At 38.7% G+C, this 18,551-nt stretch overlaps 1 protein-coding gene across 9 annotated transcripts in view; it reads right to left on the bottom strand.

The window, feature by feature from the left end:
• PIGN (phosphatidylinositol glycan anchor biosynthesis class N) overlaps positions 1-18,551 on the bottom strand; it is a 199,520-nt gene that overhangs the window by 62,162 nt on the left and 118,807 nt on the right. For 7 of the 9 annotated variants that reach the window (XM_037987971.2, XM_073006255.1, XM_037987970.2 and 4 more), the window contains one exon: positions 1,181-2,936. The exons of the other annotated variants lie outside the window; for them this stretch is intronic. In XM_037987971.2, coding sequence (XP_037843899.2) covers positions 2,813-2,936 — 124 coding nt within the window. In that variant the 3' untranslated portion in view covers positions 1,181-2,812. Of the gene's footprint in view, positions 1-1,180; positions 2,937-18,551 lie in introns of those variants that run through there. 9 annotated transcript variants of the gene reach the window in all.

Genomic DNA, 18,551 nt, shown 5'->3' with positions numbered 1-18,551 from the left:
TTTAACAACAGTAAGGGGAATGTCAACATAAAAAAGAACAACTATGAAAAGGTGAGAAATGGTCAAGTTATCTCTGGTCTCTTAAAAGAAGGAGTTCTCAGAACTGGTCTGAAGGGAGTCTTCTCCAAATGACAGAGTTGATTTCGCTCCATTCTCTTCAGCCCCCTGACATGCTGGCATCTAGTGTGAATATGGGAGCTCACCAGGTTCTCTCAAGGACAGGGGGGCCCTGCAACAGCTACGCCTGTCCTAGAGACCATGCCCATGCAATCGCCTTCACTCCCTCCAGGCCAGCTTCAGCAGAAATCATGTTTTTAACGGTACAGTTATATGTCAAAAAGGAGAAAAGGAGCCCCTGGTCCACCAAAACAAGTGTATAAAGGTGGCAGGAGGGGAGGAGGGTTGACACTGATGTTCTTAATATCTGAGTTGGCTGAAATTTGTAATAAGTTTTTCATAAGAAACCATATTATAACAGATGAAGAGGTTTTCTAATTCAGCTCTATCATTAACAAATAATTTTAAAGACAATACTATGAACATATACAACCATTTATAACATTATTTTCCTAAAAAACGAAAAAGCATTTTGTATTCTAAATACTGTACACTAAGTATAATAATTAACATATTGGGAAATGACAGACAAGCTGCCGTGGTTTCCTAAAGCCTTAGGATTCCCTCTAAGATTTATTCATGGGCCCTCTAAGATTATAGCATGGCCTTTTTTGGTTCAATATTTTCACAACTTGTTCTGCCCATTTTAATTCTTATAACAATTCCTAATTTAAACATTGTTAATCAGCAAATGTCCTAAGTCTTGATTCAGAAATCTATGGCATAGGTAGAACGAAAAAATAAATACCTTAAATAGAAATACTTTTTCCCTAACTCTTGTTTTTTTTTCCTCTGTTTTTCAATATAAAAATATACATTTCAAAACATTTAAAGATATCTGAGAAACTGCAACAGAAAAGGCCTGTTCCCATGTGAGTCCGAAGGGGCCAGTTACGGTGCGGCAGGATGAGCCTGTGGCTGCAGGCGCACAACACAAACTCTGTGATACTGTCAGAAGGAAGTTAACCTATTCCACAGACTCACGCTGACCTGAAAGGACAAAATCAAGAAAAAGACAGGCCTCGAAGAGCAAAATAAAGAAAGATAAAAAATACTGAGCACCTTTTACAATGTTGTAATATTTATTAATCTCTCTGTATAAAAATTTGGGAAAAGATAAAAGGCAAAACTACACATAGAAAGAGGTCAATGATAAGTGTTTATACAGTCAGTTTTCTCTGATGTGTGGAAAAAAACTGATAAAAAATCCTCTGAGGTAATACGAAAGTTCATGGTTCTCATTCCATCAACATCACTGTTTGCTACCATAGCTTCTTAGTTGTCCAGCTAGATTTTATGCTATGAACTGATGCATGAGATTTCATAAAACATTAATACCTCTTTTTTATACTGTAATTCTTTCACTGGTATACCATAAAGTAGTATTACAAATAAATTATAACTATATTTCATCATAAATCGAAATTAGGAAAGTACACTTCGCCAAACTGATTTCTGACTCTTTTAAATTGTATTTATTCACTCCCCGCCAATTTGAAAAATCTAATAAATTACAGAGGGCTTCCTAGTCATTAACGTGAATTAGTACTGCTATAACTTAATTCAAAAGCAATTACTTCTTAAAAATAGTGCACATACCAGGAAAGCTTAGCATCAGCCAAAAGCTACTGGCATACCACAGGCAAAAGGCCAACTCCACAGGGATACGTAAAGGTCATTTTATGGACAATCCATATAAAAACTGCTCTCAAGACATTTTGCCCATTAAAATTTGTTTACAAATGGAAATCTAATTTGATGATTTTAGGCCTTTGGGCTAGAATCTCACAACCAGAAAGAATAACACCTCTAATATGAATTCTTATGATACTGTCAGAAAGTTAAACCATTGAATTTTAAACTCCTGTTAAAATAATAGATGACAGTAAAAATAAATTCAAAGGGAAAGAAATAATACATGAAAAAGCTATGGGGTAACAAATGATGAGCCTACAATTAAAAACTATTTATTTTAAATGTTTTCCTATGTATAAGACAGAAATACCAAGCACTTTCTACTTTCGTATTGTCAGAAATTCCATGAAAATCCAGAAATGAAAAAAAAAAACAAAAAGTGAAGGATAGACATGCATCTAGCTGGTTGACTGTGAAAACCCGAGAAATAGCACTAAAAAGGATAAGATAGTATTATTGCATACTAAAGAAATATGACAGATACCTGCAAACACTTTTTCTATTGAAGCTTTTGAAATAATACACCCTGACTGTCCAACGAAACCAGTGCTGAAAGCTGATAAACATTGACGCTGGCACCTAGTGACTTCCTTCCAGCTGAGCCACGGCAATGATTCTGGATGCCATCAGCACTGCCCCCACAGGCATGTGCTCGCTTCTGGGTATGCGGGAAGCTGTGCGGTTGGGGACCAGATTACTGTAGGTGTTCTCAACATCACTGGGAAGAGCTGCCAGCCAAAGGAGAAAAATGAAAATGGAGAATGCCTTCCTATGCTTTTCCACAGATATAATCACTATTTCATGCCTGCAAAATCTAGGAAAAAAAGAAAAGAAGCTCCTTTGTTCCAGATAACCTGTCAGTTCGGAATTCCAAATATCATTTTCCCTACAGGAGTAGAATATACTATATATCCATATCCATCTTCTTATTGAGTCCTTGATGAGATTTTAGTTTAAAAGGAGAATCAGGATCCAGATGCTGAATGGTGCTTCAGCAACTTCACATGAAGTGGCTTTTGGGTTTGCCACATAGACTGAGTTTCTTTGTTGTGAGCAGCTGGGCCAGGCCATTGAGGAACACCAAAAAGATGGTCATGGACATGACAATCACATAGTGGCTGATGCTGCAAAAGGAGAGAAAGATGTTATAGGCAGAGAGAACACAGGTGAGGAAAAGCATGAGATTCCTCTGAATGGTTTTAAATGGACAGATGAAAATCTCCTCTTTCAGGAGCTGGAGTAGGTGTTCCTTCCCCTATTTCTCCTGCTAAGTACAGCTGTCCGTTGGTTTCTGGTTCCAGGACCTTTAAGTATAGCTGTCCGTGGACTGGTTCCAGGACCTTCCATGAATACACAAATCTTCCAATGCTCAAATCCCTGACATAAAATGGTGCTGTATTTGCAAATAAGCTATGCACATCCTCCTGTATACTTTAGACCAGGGGTCCCCAACCCTCAGGCAGTGGACTGGTACCAGTCTGTGGCCTGTTAGGAACTAACTGGCTGCAAAGCAGGAGGTGAGTGGTGGACCTCTGCCTCCTGTCAGATCAGCGGCGGCATTAGATTCTCAGAGGAGCACGAATCCTATTGTGAACTGTGCTTGCAAGGGATCTAGGTTGTGCACTCCTTATGAGAATCTAATGAGTGCCTGATAATCTGAGGTGGAACAGTTTCATCCCGAAATCATCCCTCACCCCTGCATACACAGCGGTGTGTGGAAAAACTGTCTTCCATGAAACCATTCCCTGGTGCCAAAAAGGTTGGGGACTGCTTCTTTAGATCATCTCTAGATTACCTACAAAACCTAACACAATATAAATGCCATGTATGTAATTGTTACACTGTATTGCTTAGAGAATAATGGCAAGACTAGAAAGTCTGTACATGTTCAGTACAGATGCAATTTTAAAAATATTTTCAGTCCATAGCTGGCTGAAGCCATGATGTGGAAGCCGAGGATACAGAGGGATGACTATACGACTAAAATGTTAGACACTATAAACAAACATTGGACAACTCCAGGCGGTGGAAAGAGAGCAGACTGGTCAGTGATCTTGGGTCCCAAAGAATTCCCTGAATTTTCTTTTGCAGGAAGACATCAGCAACCTAGAAATGCAAGTGGGCATAGACCCCCAAAAAATCCCCAAAAAACAATAATACCACCACCACAAGAGCCTATTCTCTCTAGCTAAGGGACAGACAAGGAAAGGAGCAGTCCTGAAAGACAGAAAATGTTTAGATAGTAACTGATCTACTTCAGCCAAACACCACAGAAGAAACGTGGTTCTACCCCTACCTATTCCAGCACAGGCTGAGTGGGGAGCCCAGACTTCCATCCTCACCAGGCTGTGGTGGGGCACTCTAATTCCCCACCTGTGCCCTCCCCTCCACTGTCATGGTGTCAAGGAAGGCTGAGGAGGGGAACTGGTACTTTCGTCCATACCTGGCGGATGTCAGTGGACATCACGTGGGAAGCCTAGACTTCCACCTCCATGAAGCAGTAATGAGGTCCCTCCCCCTCTTCAACGGGGTCATGTCAGAGGAGGCCTAGTGGAGAGCCAGGAATTCCATCTCCACCCAGAGGTAGAAAGGCCATTCTTTTCCTGACCATGTTATTAGTGGAGGTTGCATGGGAGGCAAAGAGGACCTCTATCCTTCCCAGCCATGAAGGCAGTAGTGGAGGCCTCGCAGGGAGCTGTAATGCTGGTCCCTGGCAGGCAGCAGGAAGCAGCTCCCTCTCGGGTGCCAATGGAGGCTGCATGGGGACCTGGATTTCTAACCTCATCAGGCAGAAATGAGGCAGTGTTTCCTCTTCCCCTGCCATAGTAGTGTCAGAAGCCAGTTAAAACAGAAGGTTTAAATAAGACTGAGAATCTCATAAGCAAATATTCAAAATGTCTAGGTTTCAAGAGAAAATAATTCACCACATCAAGAACCAGGAAGACCTCAAGCAGAATGAAAAAAGACAATCAATAGATATCAAAACCTAAATAACAGAGCTATTAGAATTATCTAGCAAAAATTTTAAAGTGGTTATTATAAAAATACTTTAATGAGCAATTACATACTAGAAACAAACAAACAAACGAAAAACAGAAAATCTGAGCTAAGAAACAGAAATTCTCAGCAAAGAAACAGAAGATGTAAACAAGAAGCAAATAAAAAAAGTCTAGAACTAAAAATGCAATAACCAAAATAAAAACTTCTGTGGAAGTGCTCAACAGCAGAACTGAGGGGACACAGGAAAGGATCCGTGAACCTGAGGATAAAACAACAGAATTTACCCAGCCTGAAAAACAAAAATAGACTTAAAAAAAAAAAAAAAATGAAATAGAGTCTCAGGGACCTGTGGACTGTGACAAAAGATCTAACATTTGTGTCACTGGAGTTCTAGAAGGAAAAGAAAAAGAGGCTAAAAGAGTACTCACAGGAATAGTGGCTGAAAAGCTTTCAAATGTGGCAAAAGACATAAATCTTACAGAAGCTAAGCAAACCTCAAATAAGGTAGACTCAAAGCAATCTACACAAAGACACATCAAATTACTAAAAACCAAAAACAAAGAAAAGAATTGGAAAGCAGTGAGAAATGACACCTTGCCCATAGGGGAAAAACAATTTGAATAGCAGATTTCTCATCAGAAAATATGGAAATCACCAGAAAATGGTGCAACATTTTTCAAGTGTTGAAAGAAAAATAACTGTCAACCCAGAATCCAGCAAAACTATCCCACAGAAATAAAGGAGAAATCAGAATTCACAGATGAAAAAAAAAAACCTAAATGAATTTATTGCCTGAAGACCTAATCTAAAAGAATGTCTGAAGGAAGTTTTCTAAACAGAAATAAAACAATAAAAGAAGTAATCTGCTAAAATCATGAAGGAAGAAGAACTCAGTAAGTAAAAATCTGGGTAAAGACAGTTTTCCTTGTCCTCTTAAGTTTTTAAAATTATATTTGATAGCTGATGCAAAAATTCTCATACTGTCTGATGTGGTTTCAAATGTGTGTAGAGGAAATATTTAAGACAATTATATTGTAAGCAGGGGAAGGCAACGGGATGTAGAAGGAGGTAAGGTTTCTATACATCACTTAAACTGGTAAAATGACATCACCAGTAGACTGGGATTAGCTATGTATATATAATACCTAGAGCAACCATTTAAAAAGCCATGTAGGCTGGGCACGGTGGCTCACGCCTATAATCCCAGCACTTTGGGAGGCCGAGGCGGGCGGATCACAAGGTCAGGAGATCAAGACCATCCTGGCTAACATGGTGAAACTCTGTCTCTACTAAAAATACAAAAACAAAATTAGCCAGGCATGGGGGCAGGTGCCTGTAGTCCCAGCTACTCAGGAGTCTGAGGCAGGAGAATGGCATGAACCTGGGAGGCGGATACTGCAGTGAGCTGAGATCGCGACAGTGCACTCCAGCCTGGGCGACAGAGCAAGACTCCGTCTCCCAAAAAAAAAAAAAAAAAAAAAAAAAGCCATACAAAGAGATATACTAATAACACCACAGAAAAGTAAAAAAATAATTCTATAAAATGTTCAAGTAATATACTGGATGGCAGGAAACACAAAACACTGAGAACAAACAGAAAATAAAAAAATAAAATGACAGACTTAAGCCCTAACATATCAATAACTACATTAAATGCGAATAGTCTAAATACACCAACTAAAAAACAGAGATTGGTAGAAGAGAATAAAAAACATGACCAATGACCAAACCACATGCTGTCTAAAAGACACTTCAAGTATGGAGGAAACATCATGCAAACATTTATTCTAAAAAAGCAGGAGTGGTTATATTAATATCAGATGAAATAGACTTCAGAGGAAACAGACTTCAGAGCAAAGATACCCTTTCTCAAAAACTGATAGAAAAATAACACTGAAAATCAGCAAGGATACAGAAGAACTCAACACTATCAAGCAACAGGATTTAATTCACAGTGATAAAACACTCCACCCAACAAGAGCACAATACATGCTCTTTTCAAGTGCCCATACACACCAAGATAGACCATATTCTGGGCCATAAAACAAACCTCAGCAAGTTTAAAAGAACTGAAATCACACAGAGTGCCTTCTCTGACCACAATGGAATCCAACTAGAAATCAACAATAGATAACAGATATATTACCAAACACTCAGAAACTAAACAACACAACTGTATAATAATCCGTGGGTCAAAGATGAAGTTTCAAGAGAAATAAAAAAACAGATTGAATGTAATGAAAATAAAAAACCAACACATCACAGTTGATGGGACACAGCTAAAGCAAGCACAGACAGGGAAGCAGACCCATGCAAATCTGCACCCCATGCCGCCAAAAAAGTGTAAACCATACACCTGGTATCACCACAGCCTATCAGTGTGAGTCTCACACCATCTACAAAAAGTAACTAAAATGGATCATGGACTTAAAAGTAAAATGTAAAAATATCAACATTTTAGAAAAAAAATCTTTGGGATCTGGAGCTAGCCAAAGAGCTCTTAGTCTTAATACAAAAAGCACAATCTAAAAAAGTAAATCTGATAAATTGGGCTTCAAAACAAACAAACAAACAAACAAAAAACCTTATGCTCTGTGAAAGGCCTGTTAAGAGGGTAAAAAGACAAGCCACAGACTGGGATAAAATACTTGAAAGCCATACATTCAACAAAATACTTCTTTTCTTTTCTTTTCTTTTCTTTTCTTTTCTTTTCTTTTTTTAGGCAGGGTCTTGCTCTGTCACCCAGGCTGGAGTGCAGTGGTATGATCACAGCTCACTGCAGCTGTGACCTCCCTGGGTTCAGGTGATCCTCCCACCTCAGCCTCCTGAGTAGCAGAGACCACAGGCATGCACCACCACAGGAGCTAATTTTTGTATTTTCTGTAGAGATGGGGTCTTGTCATGTTACCCGGGCTGGTCTTGAACTCTTGGGCTTAAACATTCTGCCACTTTGGCCTCTCAAAGTGTTAGGATTACAGGCATGAGCCACTTGCATTCAGCCACAAAGGACTATTTCCTAGAATAGGATATAGAATAAATTCTCAAAACTCAACAGTAAAAAAACTCCACAAACAATTCAATTAGAAAATGATCAAAAGACATGAACAGACGTTTCATCAAAGAGGATATACAGATAGTAAATAAACAGATGAAAAAATGTTCAACATCATTAACCATTATACAAGTTGAAGCCAAAATGAGATATCACTACACACCCACTTGAACAGCTAAAATAAAAAGTAGTGACAACACCAAATGCTGGCAGGGATGCAGAGAAACTGGATTGACAGTCTCTGGTACAATCACTCTGGTGGCAGTTTCTTTTAAAACTCAGCATGCAACTACCACAAGACTCAGCAAATATGATTCTGAGCATGCACGCCAGGGGGAGAAAAATGTTCACAAGAATGTTTATGGGATCTTTGTTCATAATAGCCAAAACTTTGAAATAACCTTGATGTCCTTCAACAGGTGAATGATTAAACAAACTGTGGCACATCCATACCATGGATTTACTCAGCAATAAAAAGTAATGAACGACTGAAATATGCAACAACGAATCACCAGAGAATTACTCTGAGAATGAAAAAAAAAAGCTAACTCCAAAAAGTTACATACTATATGATTTACTTTATATCATATTTATGAAGTAACAACTACAGAAATGGAAAACATTAAATGTTGCCAGGGGTTAAGGAGGGTTTCTGGGTGGGAACAAAGTGCCTGGGCTATAAAGGGCAACATGAAGGATCTTTGTGCTGGTAGAAATGTTCTGTCTTTTGACAGTTTCAATGTCAACATCCTGGTTACACTATATGTTATACTCCAGTTCTGCACAAAGGTACCTCTGGGGGGAAGTCAGGTAGAAGGTATAGGAGATCTCTCTGTATTCTTTCTTACAACCTCATGTGAATCTATAATAATGTTAAAATGAAATGTTGAATTAAAAACTTTTTTTAGTTCACAGACTATACAAAAACAAGAGGTGGGCTGCACTTGGCTAAAGGGCATAGGTTGCTAGCCTCTACGCTGGCCTGTAAGCTCTGTGGAAGCAGGGACTATAATTTTTATCTCTTTTCCCATTGCACCTCTAACGTCTCATGCAAGGTCTTATAGGCATTTCATCAATATTTGTTAAATGAATTATTAAACATAATTTGTAATTAGAAGAAATGATAAAATCTTCTTTTGTTTTATGTTACCCCAGCAAATTTAATCTGAACTTATTTAGGTTGGTGCAAAAGTAATTGCAGTTTTTGCCATTTTAAAAAAAAGGCAAAAACCACAATTACCTTTGCACCAACCTAATAAAATCAGACTCCCCCAAAATAGAATAAGCATAATCAATACCAAAAGCTAAAAAGCAAAATCAAAATGCCAAAAGAAACAAAAAGTTTCTACAAAAATCAAGTAAAACTAGCCCTACAACATATTAAAATATAAAGTTAAATGTAACATGGGCATTAGAATCAACAGGACAACGGAAGAGAACAGATCATCCTGTCACCCAAGATCAAGGAATCATCACCAGTAACTCACAACTGTCCTGGCTGGACTCACTTTAAACTTATAAGCACAAATGAGATTTGGTTCTCACCAGTGTCTCAATCCTGATTGCACACTTGTGAATTATTTTTCTCTGAGTCAAACCAATTTGTGTCCTTCTCTCCTCAAAGTTCTGTCACCTTCCTCCCATCTCAGCAGATGACTCTGCTTTTTTTTAATTGAGAAAACACTGATAAAGTGATCACAAGAGAAGTGCCTCTTCTCACTCCAAACTTTCTAACCCACTCATATCTGTGCCCATATTGCCTCCTGTACCTTTCTTGTCTAAAACAAACCCCTCCACTTCTACTTTGGATCCCATCCCAACTCTCCCACTAAAGCTGGGGTCTCCAACCCCCAGGCCTTGGACCACTGTACTAAAGGACTATACTTTACCAGTTCATGGCCTGCTAGGAACTGGGCCGCACAGCAGGAGGTGAGCGGCAGGGAAGTGAGCGAACCTTCGTCTGTATTTGTAGCTGCTCTGCATTGCTGGCATTACTGCCTGAGCTCCACCTCCTGTCAAATGAGTGGCGGCACCAGATTCTCACAGGAGCACGAACTCTATTGTGAATTGCACGTGCAAGGGATCTAGGTTGTGTGCCCATTATGAAAATATAATGAATGTCTGATGATCTGAGGTAGAACAGTTTCATCCTGAAATCACTCCCGCCGGCCCCTGCACCCCTCGCCCCATCTGTGGAAAAACTGTCTTCCACGAAACTGGTCGCTGGTGTCAAAATGACTGGGGACCACTGTACTAAAGGACTATATTTTTCCAACTATCCCTTTCCTCTTAGATAGCACCCATTTTTCCTTCTCTAGATGAGCATATCCTTCACCATACTAATGTGTCATTTCTCTCATTCTAACTCTCCCAAGATCCCATAGCTCCCTCCAGCACCATCCTAATTTAAATTTTATATATGCAAAACCCAGATCTTAATCTCCCACACCTTCCTTCACCAAACTCACTCCTCTTAGAGCTTTCTCCAGATCTCTGCAATGGCTTTCCTAGTCACTCAGTTACTCAAGATTAAAAAACAAAACTAGGAGTCACTCTTGATTCTCTTTTTCTCCCAGTATATTAATCTACCTCTCTGAAATCCTATCAACCTCTCTGAAAATATTTTCTAAGTCCAACCACTTGTTGCCATTTTGAATTGCTACCCTAGCCTAAACTGCCATCATCTCTAGCTTACAATACCACGAAAGCCTCTTCCTCAATCGTCCTGCTCCCTCTCTCGATCCCTCCAATAGGTTCTTTACACTGTGGCCAGTGTTATGTCAAAAATGTGAAGCAAAAAAATAACCTCCTGCTCAATAAACTAATGCTTCAACTTACACTTGGAATAAACTCCCAGTTCTTTACAATGACTTTCAAAGGTCATAAGTGACAGCAAATATCTACTCTCTGAATTCTCTCCCCACCATGTTTTCCCTCACACCATTCTAGCTACACTAACTATACAGAGCACCCTTGACACAAGTAACTCCATCTCAGGAAAAAGACTCCATCTTACATTTCATAGGACACTTTGCCAACAGGGACAAGATATTTTGATTAATAAATTAATATATAAAGACTGCATCCAACGAGATAAGGACATAAACAGGCACACTCTTGCACTATCAGTCCTCACTGGAGGACTCTGCAGCCACAAAAAGAGCAGGACTTCACAGCTCAAAATGGCTGTCTTTACTGACACTGTCTTGCTGTCACTCCTGATAAGCACCCAGCATCTGCCACTGAAGTCTGTGCACACATCAAAGACTCTTTCTTGTAAAACAGATGGGCCCTGGCACAGACTGGGAGGTTCTTTTTGTCTTCCTCACTTTCCCTGGACTATTTCCTTAACCCTTTTTCCTATCTCTCTCCTCTTGATGTTAAATGTTACTTTGTTTGTTGTGGAATGTTTAATCTGCAACATTTAGATATTAATTAGGTATAATATTACATATAGTTTACAATATTGACTGACTTGTGGAGTGGCTTGTGGCTGTGTAGCTGTGACTACCAAATGACTGGGAAGTTCTAAGGAGCACTGCCTCCTAGAAAACTCCATGCAGTTCATGGCCTTTGCTATTGAAATAGCATCGACAAAAGTCTGACACTGTGGAAAGACACAAACACGAATGAACCTGGTTATCTCTGACCTTGCACTGCTCATAAGACTTTCATATTTTCAAAAGTATTTAATCACATGGGGAAATGGTTATTACAGAAAACCACCTTTTAAAAAAACTGTATATGTCTGCACATAAATTAAAGCTAAAAGGACATACTTCAATATGTGGAATAGTGGTTCTCCCTGAATACTACAAACTGAGACACTGAATTATGAATGACATTTTTTCTTAATGCTTTCAGTATTTTCTTTAATATATTTGTAATATATTGCTATTTATGTGATGTTTACAAATTATGCTAGGTTTAGCCACAGAACTCTAAGGCTGACTGCATAATTACCACAGAAATCTTCAACTCTATTCTGTTTCTGAGGCCTCAGAGGACACTCCAAAACTGGTACCAGTTCCTGAGATTAAAATCCTCAATCCAGATCAGGTGTAGTGGCTCATCATGCTTGTAATCCCAGCACTTTGGGAGGCCAAGGCAGAAGGATCTCTTGAGCTTAGGAATGTGAGACCAGCCTGGGCAACAGAGTGAGACCCTGTCTCTAAAAAATAAAAATTAAAAAAATTACCCGGGTGTGGTGGCAGACACCTGTGGTCCTCACTACTCAGGAGATCGAGTTGGGAAGATCACTTCAGGCTACAAGGTGGAAGCTGCAGTGGTGATCACCTCACTGTACTGCAGCCTGGGTGAAAGAGCAAGACCCTGTCTCAAAAAAACAAAAACAAAAACAAAAACAAAAACACTGGATATAATCATCCCAACTTCTTCAGGGACTGAAGTTTGTAGTCAGAGATGAGATGAGTGAAGGAGTACAAACTCTTAGCATAGAGCCTGGAGGTCAAATACAGAAAAGCTCAATCTGACCTTGGTTCCATGGGGGAAACCAGGCAAGGAGTTGGGGAGCTAGGTAGATTAAAACTAACAAGGACCATAAAAAATTAATCTTTTATAAGCATTATAGAAAGGATAAACAGAATGTGGTATATCCAAACAATGGAGCATTATTCAGCAATGAATAAAGTACTTTTACATGCTACAATATAGATGAATGGCAAAAAATAAAAATAAAATAAAAAGTTACACTAACTGGAAGAAGTTAGGTGAAAAAAATTACATTTTGTATTTTTCTGTTTATATGAAATGTCCACAATAGGCAAATCTGTAGAGACAGAAAGCAGATTTGTAGTTGCCTGGGCTTGGGATGGTAATGGGAACAGATTGTGAACAGGTAGCAGGTATTTTCTGTGTGACGGAAATGTTCAAAAAATAGATTGTGGTGATGGTTGCACAACTCCATTCATTTGCTAAAAATCATCAAAATGACTTAAAACATTTATTAAATCGTTAAAAAACTAAAATAGATAAATTTTATGGTATGAATTATCTCAATTAAGCTGTTAAGAATAAAAACAAAGAAAGAAAATATTACATGCTAGCAGATTTTTGTTGTTGAATTTTGCCATCACTTTTAGGTTAAAATATTAAATCTGACTTGATGTCTAACAAAAATGGCTTGTAAAACCAGTAGGTGACCCATCCTCAAATTTAATCTAAAGTCTGTCTATAAAAGGCATTCCACAGATCACTCATCTCCTTACAGTGGCCTGAAATTACTCTCAGCTCATGTAAGCTAACATAATTGGCAGGAAACAGTTGTGAAGCTCATCATCTTCATGCAATTGAGCCATAAGGCATCCAACTTGTGATATCTTGCATCAATCAAGTCTTGGTGTCATCTCAACATAGCAGAGTTAAAGGAACATCAAATTTCAACTTGAAATGAGTTCAGCTGTTCCCACTCCCCTCCCATGACTATTGTGCCATCATTTAAATCAGCAATTCTCAAGATGAACATGTGTGATGGTCGAGGGGAAGAGTGTATGTGTGGAGGCACACGGAATTGCCAGGCAGGCCTTTTCAACCTGCACAAGGGTGACAAAATGTTGATTGTATTTCTCCTCTATCAGGGTGATGGGCAGTAGAAGCAGGTCATACCTATTCGATGTACTGGGGCAGAAAAAGTCTGAGAGTCATTGATTTTAATAAAGTTTGGTATTCGTTGTAAGAGTACAGATATTTTATGACACTTATTAATTACATTTAGGATATACAAACACTATTGCATAGAATCATGAGTTCTCTCTTTTTTTTTTTAGTTCTCATTATATCGAAAGAGAAATTATAAACATGTTGGTTGTCATTTGTATTTCAATAAGGTATAACAATCGTGCATGTGGGAAAAAATTAAAGTCCAAATGAATAGTGCCATCAAATCAAACTGCAGCTCAATCAAACTGATGATCCTGACTACTCTACCCACCTCACTACAAATGGATTTACAACATAAATCTGAATATATGTTTTTATAGTTATGAAAATTACCTCAAATGAATTTTTTTCTCTAGTTTTAAAAATGCACTTTCAGTATGCCATATAAAAGGCAATACTCTATAAAGTTTATGACCTGCTATAAATGAAGATAAAGTGTAAAGATCAAAAGAAGAAAATACTAAATTAGCTCTGTCAGCTGAACAGTTTTATGGCCGGGCAGGATATTTTTCACATGGCTGTTAAAAAGCATACCTGATGCCACAGGTTCTCAAAGAAACACTGAACTCACACCAGTAGTTTCAGCTGAACACACTGACTGCAGTGCATCCTTCCTGAGTCTCAGTTTCAGTTTGGTAAAATCTGCTCTGAAGATGCATTTGAAACAGAGAGTACTATGGCTATAAACAGATACACTATCTAATGCCCTAATAATACAATCTTTATTGTTTAAGAAGCCATACTTATTAACCTGAAACTATTAATAACAGGTGACAAATCTCTCAAAAGTATTCTAAAAACCCAAGGCAGTCACCACAACACTATAAGCATTACAGATACACACCAGACTACATTCACGGGGCAGTCAGCTCCCACTCCTCTCTCAAATTCTGGGACAGATTCCCACCACTTCAGGATTCACAAAGCAATAAAATAGTGAGGACAAAAGGGCAACATTCCACTCCCGTGAATAAAAAGCATGGAATGGCTGAAATTGCTAATTATACTATTAACACAAAGGAGTTTAGGAATAAAATTCGTCACGAAGGGGAACCAGTGCAGGAGCACAATTCCAATAACCCCGGCACCTGTGAAGGGAGCTCTGCCGGACAGTTCATAACACCAGCGAAATGACAAGAAACACCTCAGCTTTTCAAATATACTTCACATAAGAATAACTGGAAACTCAAAACTTAAATGCAACATTCTCACAAACAAGAAGCAGAAAAAAGTACAATAATGAAGTTTGACATGTGAACCCTATCGTATGGTGCTTTAGTTCTGAATCTTGACGTACATTTCCCCCTACTTCCCCACCATTATCCAAGCCTTTTCCTCGCAATAAACTAGATGTTTATGAAGATGCATGAACCCCTCCTGCCCATCAGACCAGCAGCACATGGTTCACAGAGGCACTATATGCCATTACTGCTACACAGGATACAAAGGAAAGACCTTAGAATTCTAACTTAGCAACAACAAAAATATCACACTGCAGCATCAATCAGGGGCAATTCCATTTAGAAAGCCTAACTTCACCAACTCAGATTTCATTTTTGTCTCTCCATCCTGACCCTACTCCCCTGACCCTGCAATCAACTTCTTCTCTTAAAGAGGGCATCTTTTAGACAGTGTAATGAGAGACAAAGGAGACAGAGCAAGGAGATACTTCATCAGGAATGACCAACAGAATGTGTGGGAAATTTATGTAGATTTGTTCAGTGCCATCAGCCTGATGAACAGAGATCTGAAGTTTCTTAAACTTGCCTTTGAGAAGTTTCTCAGAGCAAGCGCCCCGTTTAACCTACGGGGGTTAGATCCCCAATGATGAAACACTGAGAAAGAGGTAAACTAAGGTTTAACATAACTTCTTCACTGGCTGTGCCTTTATCATCTTCTTATCCACTTCGGATTTTTAATGTTGTATAGACGGGGGTGTGATGGTTATAGCAGGACAACAGGCACAAATCAGGAATGTCTCCGGGAAATCAGGGCACAGGCTCACTGTATATTCAGGGCAGCTCCCACTATAAAAATATTATCACAAAATATTTCTATAGCATATTTTTACCCTGAATAGCATTAATAGTATTTTAATATGTATACATAAATTATTTAAAGCGCTGAAACATAAAATTAACACCCTTTTCTCATGGCTAGTACGGGGTGGTGGTGGTTATAAATGCATTCTCCGCCTATAAGTGCTGATGTGTCATTCTGTTTCCCTTGGTTTGAATGATGCTCATTGTTTGTTTTATGCTTTTGTATTCTGTTTTTTTCTTGCCGTTTTGTGCTGTTTATTCCATGATGGCTGTGTAAAGGAATGTTAAGAATAAGGCTGGAGGTACCACACAAATATCAAGAGGAACGTCATGATAGACATTAAATGTGAGCTTGCACTAGCTCTTTTAAAATGTACCAAGCATCAACACCCATAAGAAGGGAAAACAAAAATAATAAAAACATATCAAGCAAACACAGGTAATAAATGTAAAATAAAATGGACTATATCAAAATAAAAAACTTAAGCCTCCCAAAGGCTATTTTCTAGAAATTTCTTTATCCAAAATCTACGGTTTTATAGATTTTATCCAAAATCTATAGATTCTGAAATCCAAATTATTTATCACATATCATGCACACACGCATTGGGCTTTTTACCTCTATGACTTTGCTCATGTCCATCTGTCTGTCTAAAATAGTCTTCCCAAACCTGTAAGTGCCCTAATTGAAATTATACCTTTTGGGTAGAAGTTTTTCTGTGGCAAAACAATAGTTTCTGGTGATCCCAGAGGGAGATGAGAGAAACAAGGTTGTATACCTTTTGGCGTAATTTTAGTTAGGGGACTTACAGGTTTGGGAAGACTATTTTAGACAGACAGATGAAAATGTGGCACATATACACCATGGAATACTATGCAGTCATAAAAAAGGATGAGTTCATTTCCTTTGTAGGGACATGGATGAAGCTGGAAACCATCATTCTCAGCAAACTATTGCAAGGACAGAAAACCAAACACTGCATGTTCTCACTCATAGATGGGAATTGAATAATGAGAACACTTGGACACAGGGTGGGGAACATCACACATCGCAGCCTGTCGTGGGGTAGGGGGAGCAGGGAGGGATAGCATTAGGAGATATACCTAATGTAAATGACAAGTTAATGGGAGCAGCACACCAACATGGCGCATGTATACATATGTAACAAATCTGCACATTGTGCACACGTACCCTAGAACTTAAAAGTATAATTAAAAAAAAAAAAAGAAATTACGCCTTTTGTTCAAGGCCCAGTTCAAATGCCAGACTGGGCATAATGTTTTCTGTCACTGAAGGCTTAAGTGAAGCAGCCTCCCTCCTGTATTCTTATAACCCTTAACCACATGTTGCCTTATGCTATAATCATGATCATTACGTCTTTAAACCTACATTAGGCCATAACCTCCCTAAAAGCAGTGGCCATCCATTAAGAGTCATACACTTCCAGGACTGGAATGTTCCATATCAGTTATACATCCTTATGCTTAAGTTCCTGATGAAGAAGCTATCTATCTCCAGAGATGGAGCATCACCAAGTCTTAAGTCCCATTCATCTCTGGGTACTTGACAATGTCTGGGAATGCTTTATGCATGGTGAGTGTTCAATATGTATTTTTTTTCTGAAAAGTGATCGATATATTAAACACATACACAATGCAAAAAATAAACCTAGCTATGCCACATTATTGTGCAATCAGTCTTTCAGAACCAGTTTCTACTCTGTAAAATAGAAATTGTTAAAATTTTCTCCACATCATTTCATGAGAATCCATGAGATAACATAAGTACAATTCCTAATACACTGCATACAATAAATGATATTCTACTAGTAATATCATTATCATCAATTTAATACCTTTCTCAATAATCCTTAACTTTTCCCAATCATTGTTTAACTTAACCTGCTTTTCCTAGGTTTGGGTAGAAGTTTTTCTGTGGCAAAACAATACAATCCCCCAATTAGTTTCTGGTGATCCCAGAGGGAGAGGAGAGAAACATGGTTGTATTAAATTGGTTAAACAGCTGAACTTGACACTTCTAATAAAAAAAAAAGCTTCCCAGAATTTTCAACAGAAAAATGGTGAGTCGTTAAACAAGCAACATTAAAGACTGCAGAAGGGATAAAGGAAAGCCTCCTGGACAAAGACAAACACAGGACTTCCAGAATAGACCAAAGGCTGATACTGATGCAGGAAGGGGGACAATAAAAAGCTAAAAGGTGTTTTCTTTTTCTTTCTCTCTCTTTTCCTCCCTTTGTCCTCCTTTCTTCCTTCCTTCTTTCCTTTGCATGCCTTCCTTCCTTCCTTTCTCTCTTTCCTTTCTCCCCTCCTTTCCTTTTTTTTTTTTTTTTCCTTTTTTATAAAACAGTGCATTATTAGAGAGGTAGAGAAAGGAAAGAGAAGTTGTTCTGGGAATCCTCTGCCAATCAACTTTTAGATGAAAGACTAAAAGTGATGAAACCCTTCGTTTCTGAAAACAGAAACAGAACAGGGAAGAGAGTGCTGAACAGAATGGAACCCGTCATGAACTAACAAGAGAATGGATTATTCAGTTGAGAAAAACTGAATAAGGGGCAGAATGAACATAATTTAAAAAGCAGGCTTCGCCGGGCGCGATGGCTCATGCCTGTAATCTCAGCACTTTGGGAGGCCGAGGCAGGTGGATCACGACTCTGGAGATCGAGACCATCCTGGCTAACACGGTGAAACCCCGTTTCTACTAAAAATACAAAAAGTTAGCCGGGCGCAGTGGCAGGCGCCTGTAGTCCCAGCTACCCGGGAGGCGGAGGCAGGAGAATGGCGGGAACCCGGGAGGCGGAGCTTGCAGGGAGCTGACATCACTCCAGCCTGGGCGACAGAGCGAGACTCTGTCTAAATAAATAAATAAATAAATAAATAAATAAATAAATAAATAAATATTTTTAAAAAGACAGACTTGTGTTATTGCTCAGTAAGTAGTTGTTGAA

The sequence above is a fragment of the Chlorocebus sabaeus genome, chromosome 18 (genome assembly GCF_047675955.1).
Source record: "Chlorocebus sabaeus isolate Y175 chromosome 18, mChlSab1.0.hap1, whole genome shotgun sequence".
NCBI lineage: Eukaryota > Metazoa > Chordata > Mammalia > Primates > Cercopithecidae > Chlorocebus > Chlorocebus sabaeus.
The sequence above is the reverse complement of the archived record's forward strand: the minus strand, read 5'-3'. Positions and strand labels throughout refer to the sequence as shown.